At 37.2% G+C, this 10,059-nt stretch overlaps 1 protein-coding gene across 1 annotated transcript; it reads right to left on the bottom strand.

The window, feature by feature from the left end:
• Positions 1–358: 358 nt before the first annotated feature.
• Positions 359–8,912, bottom strand: LOC127429080 (centromere/kinetochore protein zw10 homolog). Its single transcript, XM_051677865.1, has 16 exons — positions 8,700–8,912; positions 7,671–7,805; positions 7,466–7,567; positions 7,167–7,244; positions 6,858–7,017; positions 3,736–3,888; positions 3,443–3,637; positions 3,208–3,344; positions 2,936–3,118; positions 2,580–2,818; positions 2,100–2,171; positions 1,851–2,014; positions 1,618–1,748; positions 1,334–1,465; positions 1,048–1,250; positions 359–691 (listed from the first exon to the last, which is right to left on the bottom strand). The coding sequence occupies exons 1-16, from the start codon at positions 8,802–8,804 to the stop codon at positions 568–570; spliced, it is 2,313 nt and encodes a 770-aa protein (XP_051533825.1). The 5' UTR covers positions 8,805–8,912; the 3' UTR covers positions 359–567.
• Between the last annotated feature and the right edge of the window lie 1,147 nt (positions 8,913–10,059).

A 10,059-nucleotide genomic window follows, 5' to 3' on the forward strand; every position in this document is an offset into this window, starting at 1 on the left:
ACAAACCCTAAAATGCTTGTAAAAATTACAATTTAAACAACTTTACAGCTCAAATAAAACATGAGTTTTAACAGAATTAATATAAGTGCTTTCATAAAATAATAAGCTTCACATTTCTGTGTTTGGCCTTATTCACTACCATTGTAAGTGACTCACTGTAACCTCGACCTTTGCTTTTTTTTTAAAGAAAAGGAGGGATGAGTTGAAATAAATTTTTGTGGTAATCAACATTATGCCACAAATGCTGTCGACTGAGCTTAACTTGTATTGAACCTTGAATATTCCTTTAACTTAGCTATTGTATTGTATTGCTTTAAGAAAACACAAAAGATAGCGCAAGACAAGGCCACTGCTTCACTTTCTTGAGGTATTTTATTGAGGCAAGTATCAATTTATTTACAGCAAACTATATAATACATTAATAACAAGACAACATGCATGTGCTTAGAACAGCATTTACTGTAATGCATTTTTCAGCAAAATAGAAAAATAGATAACACAGTATATGTAAGGAAAAGCCCCATGTAGCGATATGTTGAATTGGAAGTGCACTGGTGTGTAGGCTGTCTATTTGATGATTTTATTGAGGGCGGCTGCTCGCCGCTCTGTGTTCTTGAACAGGGCACGAATGAGACTCTTCATCTCTTTACAGGAGAACTCCACTGCCAGAGGCCCCTTGCCCTCCACCCATCTAAAAAAGACAAATAAGATGTGAGTTCCAACTCTCATTAAATCTAAATTAGACAAAATACCAATTGCCTTTAAAAGACATTTAAATGTAACAGACTGGGTTACACACAGAAACATCTAAAGCGCATTCACACATAAAGCAACTTGCAGCCAAAAAAAAAAAAGTGAATGGAAGTCATTCATTTCAAGTTACACGAAGGAAAGAGACTGTTGGTTATGCAACGTGTTTGAGCAAAGTTCAGTCGACCTCCACCGATTTAATCTTTGTATATTTGATCTGAAGCACTAAAAAATAAAATAAAAGATGGATTAAAGGTGCATCTATGAATCTAAAAGAGTATGGAAAGCATATGATACCTGTCCACTATCTCCTGCAGACTAGCATTCAGCACAGTGGAGAGCTCTTTTAAGGTCATCCACTTCTTAACGTAGACTGGAACCTCTTCTTGATATTTTTTGTTCTTGTTTTCATCTGGCAATGGGTTGAAGACCAGCGGCCCCTCCTCTATGACGGTTTGACACAGTGTACGCAGGCGCTCACCGTCCACATTAGAGATGTCCTAAAACAAGATAATTTCCTTTTACTTGGTTTACACCTCAAATAGTGTGGTGTTGAATCTAATAAAGGTGAAGAGTGAATTACCTCCAATATCATAATCTTATTAATCAGCTCTGATATTGCAGTATTCAGCAGAGTCCCCATGGCTTTGCAGTATATGTTCACAGGCAAAACTTCTTGCCAAACTTTCCCCAACCTCCTCAGCTGATGAATTACCTAAAATACATAAAATAATTAAAACCTTAATGACAGGTATGCTTAGTACAAGTGGTACAAATATGCTCATATATACTGGTATGTGATAATATAAGCAGCAAAAGCCACTACCGTCCCTTTAGAAATAATGAAATTATGGTGTTAGATCATACTTGTCTGACTGCCTTGCTGGCTACAGAGTAATTGTCTTCATCATCCAAGTTGGAGAAGTTACGGGCAGTGGACAGTCTTTCCAACATCTCTGCTTTTTGTATGTTCATTTGTGCCACAAAACAATGAGCACCTTGGATAGAAACAGAAAAAAAATAAAAACAGGCATCTCTCTCATAAAAAGTGAATCATAAAACATTTATATTGGGAAGCCAATTTCTTTTCATGCTCTTACCAAGTCTTCTGAAGCCTGGGACCAAGTCTACAAAATAAGACACTCCATCTTTCAAGGGAAGGTGAGGTTTGAACTGGTGACCCAAGGTCAGAAGGTGGTGGGCAATGAACATGCAGTTATTGTGTTGGACTGCAGCCAAGTGAGGCAACTTCAGAAAGTTCTCCCTGAGTCAAGGAAAACAATACATTTCAACAAACAATATACTAAACATACTGCTATAAAAAAAAAAAAGCAAACAGAGTGACTAACTTGTGATATGTAGGCACAACATCATAGAACAGATGAAAAATATTTCGGACTGTGTAGAAAAGCTGGACTGCACTGAAAAAAAGAAAAGAAAAAGAGAACAACACTTGTCCTTAAGCAATCACTGCTACCACATGGACCCCCAAAAAACAAATAAAAAAAATCCATAAACTTGAGTGTCTGTGCATAGATTGTGGACAGACTATATACAGAGCTGTTCAGTCGTGAAGTCAATTTGTAGGAGAACCTGGAAGTCTAATTCGCCATGGGTTCCCTCTGGATTTTCCTATCACATTAATCGTCAAGTAATGTGTACCACAGACCTTATTTTACACATAAGTTGAAAAACCCCATTATAGAAACCCATAGGAAAATCCTGAGGGAACCCATGGCGAATTCTCTTCCGGGTTTGTGGACTAAAACCTGAACACCTCTATAGGAGTTGAACTTATCACATTTAGTGGTCATAATGCCTGCTATTACCACTGGGGAGAGCTGCCAACTGCCTCGGATAGAGTTTGTATAGCCAAGACCATTAGCTGTTGCACTGATTCACTAATGCGACACTCAGGCAGGCAAAGAGTCTGCTGCCCCAACAGCTTCTCATTCTCCAGGGTCTGCCAATCATAATGTCCACCCTTCTTAACCACCTCCTTCCTCTCCTTCTCTCCTCCACTTGGACTCGGTAGTTTTGGGACAGAGAGTTTATACTCTGGAGTGATCTGGAAACAAAGAGTTTTAAGAGAGCTTGTGAGGAGACTCACTAAAAAGTATTTATAGATTAATAAAAATCGCCTTGGGGTACATGTATTAATGTGTAGAAATAAAGGGAGTCTTACTTTCACTGTGTTGTGCATCTCTGATGTCATAAGTTTCCGTGCAGCCACGATGACATCTTGGCATTTTTTGCTTGCGAAGTGACAGTTGACATTCTTGGCATATTTCAAGAGGTCCGTTGAGTCCCCTGCGAGGTAGCCCATCTCTTTCAGACTGCTCTCAAAATGTTCAGTCTGTTTAATAACCTGAGGACAGAATTAAATATTGTTTTACGAAGACCAATTTACAGTTGACACATGTTGACAGATCTTTATATGGTCTTGTTGACTCTTACCGTGCTATACTCAGCTAGCTGAATACTGTTGACTGGTATGGAATGAACCAAGCATTCTCGAATGATGCATTCTGACATCTCCTCCCATATCAAGTCTCCTAATATCTCAGACACTTTCTTTTCACCTACAGACACATCTAGAAAGAAAACAAATGAAATTCCATCATCACTCCTACTACATGCATTACAATGCCTAGGCAGTAATGTAATAACTATAAAAAAATTTTGGTCATACCAAAATGGTGTTTATGCAGCGTCTTAAGCACAGTGAGCACTTTGGTGTAAACCTGGTTGGGGTCTGGATGCTCTGCTTTGCTCTCCTCACACTGTAGGCTCAGAACTGTGCCCTGCTCAGGTTGACTGCTTACTTCCACCACCAAAGAGGGGTATAGGATTAGAGGCTTCAGCATGTACTTCAACAACACCTGCCCTAAATGATGGAGAAAGACTCAGAAACTCTACTAATAGACCAAAAGTATCAGTCAATCTGGAGGAAAAATGGGCTGTAACACCAAAACCTATTCATACCAAACAGTTTAATCTTTTTATGGAGTTCTCCTTGAACCGACAGGGCTTGAAGTATATTGGAGAGAAGAGGATGTGGAAGAGATTCATCCACTTTAGATCCTACTTTGTTTAAATGAAGTGCTGTCGTCAGAAAATACTTCATGCTAGTGAGCTCTGCAAACAATATGGAAGCATTTCAGAAGATCAGAAGAAAACAGACCAGCATCATGTCCACAGTTGTGCTGCATAGAGCTGATATTTACAGTACTGTGAAAAAGTTTTAAGCACGTAAGTTGTTTAAAAAAAAAAACATTTGTCTTAAAATGGTTACTTATATACTCAGCTTTAGTCAATAGGAAATATAAATTTTAGACTCCCAAACATTACGTTTCCAAATAGAATAAAATAGAATAGAAGAACAGGGAGCCCTGCAACAGATGGCATGGCCCCCACAGAGTCCCCACTGAACCTTGAATCAGTCTGGGATTACATAAAGAGACAGAAGCAATTGAGACAGTCTAAACAGATAGATGAGCTGTGGTGAATTCTCCAAGATGCTTGGTACATCTTATCTGCCAACAACCAAGAAAAACTGTGTCCAGGTGTACCTAGGATAGAGGTCTGCAACCCGAATCGACGGGTTTCGGGCCGGGTTCGGGTCAGTTTTTCAAGCAGGACTTTTTGTAATGAATGAAAAAATAAACAGGCTTACCGAACTTGTTTCGCTCAGACACGCACGAATGGATGAGTTAGGGGCCGTTTACACTGAACATGTTTTTGCGCGCGTCTGTTCTGTTATCCCATTGTTTTCCTATGTAAACACATGCTGGACGAATGTCTGACAATTGCACCACATCTTGCTTTTTCTTCAGCGTCTCGCGCAGGACCGGCACTTTTTAAACACAATGTCGAGTTAAAAACACCTGCGCTCTGTTTCATTCTTTGCGCTGCATCTAGATTGTTTTTAGCGCAGTTGTCACAAAGATTCAATATTCTAAACAAGTTCAGGCTGCATAGAGGGGACTGTTGCATTGTTTCATATTATTCCAGATTGTTCTGCACCAAGTGAAGTTTCAGCAAATAAACGGTGAGGCAATGCTTTTTTCCCCTTCTGCTCTAGAGTACTATGGGGCTGCTGTGCCTTGTTAAAACTGTATGTTTACTGTTTCAATACTGTTTCGAATGTTGCCTATATGCTTACATAAAATACAGCCTATTGCAACAGTACTTGCTAGAAGAAATTAGATAGTAAGCGTTTTTGGGTTTAAAATCTGACGGTATCGTTCGGGCGGGGTAGGGTCTAGCCACGCGGTCTCAGGTACGGGCCGGGTTTCATTTTAAGGCCCGTGCAGACCTCTAGGAGAACTGGTGCTGTTTTTAAGGCAAAGGTGGTCACACCAAATATTGATTAAGCTTTTTTATGTTTACTGGACTTTGTATGAAGTTAACTGATTGTAATGTCTGTGTAAGATCAGTGATGGTTAATTACACTTTGTTTAAAAAAACCCTTTTAGCCTTTTGACATTTGCATATAAATTACTGACCTGGCCTCCGCGTTTACATTTATATGGGTGCTAAATTGCAGATGGTCTTTATCACTATCAAAAGGATGCTAAAACAGGTCGCCTCTGGAGTGTCTCCATCAAGCTTCAAACACATTCCACAGAAAGGGGGGTGACCCCCCGTGCCAGGCACCAGAACAGTTGTCTGTCTCCAGTAATTCCAATACACGTCACACACATACCTAAAGACATTTTCTCTATTTTAGGCCATAGTAAGCAGTTATAAATGTATCTGCTATATGCATGTGTTGTATGTATATTCCTCTATTATATTAACTTAGTTAAAACCCTTTACTTGTATTAGTTAGACGTTAAATGCCTATATTCAAGTGTATGAGTGTATCTCTGCGTTAATATCGTCTGGAGGTTACCTTCTTGGTATCAAAATGATTTCTCACACAATAATGTACACCATGTGATCGTGAAATGCATCGAACAATTCTTACTATGTTTTGAACTAGCGGTCCAGATCAGCAATAAAATGCGAATGGGCCATAAACGGAGACAAAGGATGTCTCTCCCGCTCAAAATGCATGCCTCTGATTGGCCACTCCACCCACAAAATGGGTGCGGCAATGAACTGTTAAAACTCCAGAACGCAGACTAATCATCGCTCAAAACTCTTCTTCTTGAGACCAACACACTCCAAAACTCTCCTCTTGAGTTTAACCTTCTGGCAGTGTTTACCTTCAAGTAACTTTGTGGATTTGCTGTGGACTTCTTCAACTCACTCCTAAAGAAATCGTCGAGAACCTTGTCTACCGCATCAAGACTCTTATTCAGCAACAAACCAATGCAAGTAACCATTTACAACTGATTAGATGCGCGTTTAAGTTTGAACCCCTTTTAAGGTGAATTGTGCCTAAGATGATTCTCATTTAGGTTGTGGTTAATTGATGTGAATAATGCCATTCTCTGCTCTTCTCTCTCCTTTCCTTACTTTCCTTCATTCTATATATGTATGTTTTGCTTAGTTTGTTTGTATGTTAGTTATAGTTTAATTTATTAAATCCTTTATATTCACAATTGATCATCTCTGTGTTCCGCTCACAATTCAAAGTCACTGAATGTTGCTCCTTGCTACATGCTAAACTACTGCTAGCACTGTATAAGTAGGAAGGCTATTGTTCCTTGGCCAGGAAAGTAATCTTCTTAGAATTGATAAATAATTATATTGTCTGCTCGGTGGACGGACAGATCAGGTAATTATAATATCGATTCTGCTACAGTTAATTCTAAGATCTAATCTAAATATTTATTATTGATTATAACCAGTTATAATTAATTATAAATAATTCCCTTTTTAAGCTAATTTGCTACATGATCAATGATAACTATTCATGGCATTACTTTTGAAGACATCCTCACTATGTAAAATTTTTCACAAGTGCCTAAAACTTTTGCACAGTACTGCATTTAATTGGAGGAAGAAAAAAAAGGGAAAAAAAAAAAGTTCTCTCTAATATCACAAATGTGTTTTTGAGACACTGAAGACATGTTATTTTATGTTCAGAAACACATTTCTGAGACATTTTTCTGAACATGGTCTTTTATTAAGGAAAACATTAAGTAGGCAATCACCTTTGGTGGAAGGAAGTTTCCATACGGTCAGTTTCTGCCACTCCTCTCCAAGGTGGTAAATGAGATTCTCTCTCTGTATGGTGATCTCTGAGTTGAGGGCCCGAAGTAAAGGCAACTCTGTATCTTTCCAGGTTTGTAGGGCATCAACACTAGCTTGTGCCTTTATGATGGAAATAGGAAAATGTAATTAAACATGGCAAAAGAATGGACCAATAAGACAAACACTCAAAGTTTGTCCTATAGTGTAATATGAAATCACATATTTCAGATATTATGATATGCAAATGCATATTGTTATATGTGACTTACTATTCCATGCTGCTTGGCTGCAACCATATAGTTCTTTTCCAGCAAGGCCCTATGATATTCCTCCATTGCCGTGTCAAACTTAAATTTCATGTTAAAATGAGAATGTTCAAGTTTCACAAATCATGTGCCTTACTGCAGTAAACAAGCTAATTACTGTGTATGCAGGGAGCTTTCTTTACATACCAATCTTATAAATCACAAGACTGAACATGCATTAAGACATAGGTTAAATCTAGCTTTATAACTAGAAAATCCTTTTTGCAGCTCACTAAGCTTACACACAAATTCTGTAGCATTACCTCTTGCAGATGCCGGAGCATGCATATGACTGCAGTGTTCTTCTCTAACTGCTGTTTAAGCTTGGTGTACTCTGTTACTGCATCATGAAGATTCTGCTGAACCTGTTAAGTGCAAACACTTGATTCAGAATTAGAACAAACTACTAAAGTGTCACTGTTTTAATTTAAGAATGCTAATTGTTTAAGGATGTAACAATAAGCTTGCCTCATTCTCAATACAGCTTTTTAATAAATCAATGTCTTTGGAAACAGAATCAACTTGGTCCACAAGCTCCTCTGCTGCCTCCATACTGGGAACAAACTCATTGTATTTTTTATTTATCATGTCAGTGACCTCTTCCTATATTGAGAAAAAGAACGAGTGGTGAAACAAAAAAATTCATTTTATAGCTGGATCTTTGAGTTTTAAAATCCAAACATGTTTCACAGTATATGAGGATATTGAATTAAAAAACAAACAAACACCTTATAGTCCGGTTGTCAATATAAAGATCAGCACTACTCTAGGCCACTAATTTACAAACGACAAATATGCAGTAGTAAACATGAAAGCATGCCATATATTAACATTTGCTTAAGTCCACACTGCACAAAAAGCTTTTAATGTTAGAAAATTAGATTAATCTTGCAAAACCAAAAACATAAGACAGAACATGCTTGTACACGGTGAGAAATTATGGTAATCTGTGATCATTTGTGTCAGTAGTGTCTCACAACTTAAAAAGTACCATATTGTTGACTACAACCAGGTTAAAAACAAGCTTAATCTATCGGAAAACAGAGCCAAGCGCTCAGACTGGCACTGACACGTCAGCCTGCTAATGTCAGCTCACGATGAACACAGAACAGTAAAAATGGTCCAGCTGAACTTCATTATTTTTAACGAAACGTTTATTATTCTTAAAAGACACTTTATTCCACCAGAAATAGACTGTGCAAAGTATAGCTACACTTTTAAGACATGTATAGGATGCTTGCACAGCAACAAGGAGTTTAGTCTGGCTTTCATTATTTCAACATAATAAAAGCAACATTCAGATATCTTAAAAAGAAAACCTAATATGCAAGCACATATTGGAATAACAATTAATTTCTAAGTAAGTTTGAAAACATGTTAACTATTCAAATGTAATACATTTAGTATTAAGTGTTGATTTCGTCAAGATTTGTCTTATCATGCTCGGATTTGACAGCAGGCTAGCGGACTCAACTTAACACAGATTAGTTTGTTTACCTTTGTTTCTTCCACTTTCCGTGACAGTTTGGAGATTTTGCAGGCGAGGTCATCTTTCTCCAGTTTACCTGAGCTGGCGAGCACTTCAGTCACAAACGACGACATGACGACTGGACTTTGGTATAACGGCCAGTCAGATGAAAGAAGGCTTGTTCAACACTTCATGCCACTACCCGCCATTCCGCGCGCAAGGAATGCTGGGAGTTGGTGTGAGGGGAGGGGGATGGGAGAAGAAAAACGGTCGTTTATTTGAAAACGAGGCCGTTAGAAATCCTGGTATGTGATTCACTGAGGCGCCATTTAAACAATGGGGATCTAATAATGGGTCATTGACAAATAATGTTGTCCAAGGTCAATGAGAAATGTAATATTTGTGTCCAATTTGGTTTCATGAATTTTTGAAAAACTTTATAGCATTTCTAAAAAAATAAAATAAAAAAAAAAAAACATTGTCAGGTGGTGACCATCAAGTAAAAAGTATTATAATACTTTCATTGCACCTTGAATACATGAGATTATAAACAACTTAATCATTAATTTTTGAAGTATATATAATAAATATTATGAATTTTTGAGTCAAGAATATCAAGTTTTCTCAGGGTTCCACCACATGACTTGAACAAAATGTGGCTTTCCTTTAAAATGTCAAAATAAATATCAGATGTTTTTTAATATTCATGCTCAGTCTTGAGGGTCTAAAGTTGTTTGCTCTGTTTTATGGTTATGGTCAATGTAAACAACAAAATGGCTACAATGTCGGTTACACCCAATGACTTTGATTTGGTGAACAAAAGTGTTTTTTTAAATATGAATTATATTTTAGAACACAAATGTTTCACTGCTTTAAAAATAAAAATAAAAATAACAATGAAAGATTATTCTGCACTAGTCATGCCAACATTCCTTTTTTTCAAGAATTTAAGCTTTTAATGAGACTTTACTGTCTCTCGAGACCACATTAAATTTTTTACTTTAAGCCCAAGAAAAAATATCAGTATGACTTTAAACTCAGAAATTGAAAATAAGCTCATCATAGAAGAGGTGTATTCAAGTAAATGGTTTGTGTGAATTGCATTTTTTAATGTATTTTTAAATTAATTAATTTAATAGATCTGGACAAAAATGTGTGTCACTTCATTGACCTTTAGGACACATGGCCATAATATGCACATATTACCCTCTGTTATTGTATTTTATGATGAATTTTGTGAAAAGAATCCACGTTATGATCATAAAAAAGGTTTTGGAAGTTTGGGCTGTTTCTAAGAAGGATGCTTAAACAGTGGTGTAAGAAAATTGTTCTACAAATTTTTATGGGCGAAACCCTGTAAATAGTTTGAATTAAAAACATGTAAATGTT

The sequence above is a fragment of the Myxocyprinus asiaticus genome, chromosome 38 (assembly GCF_019703515.2).
Source record: "Myxocyprinus asiaticus isolate MX2 ecotype Aquarium Trade chromosome 38, UBuf_Myxa_2, whole genome shotgun sequence".
Taxonomy (NCBI): Eukaryota; Metazoa; Chordata; class Actinopteri; order Cypriniformes; family Catostomidae; genus Myxocyprinus; species Myxocyprinus asiaticus.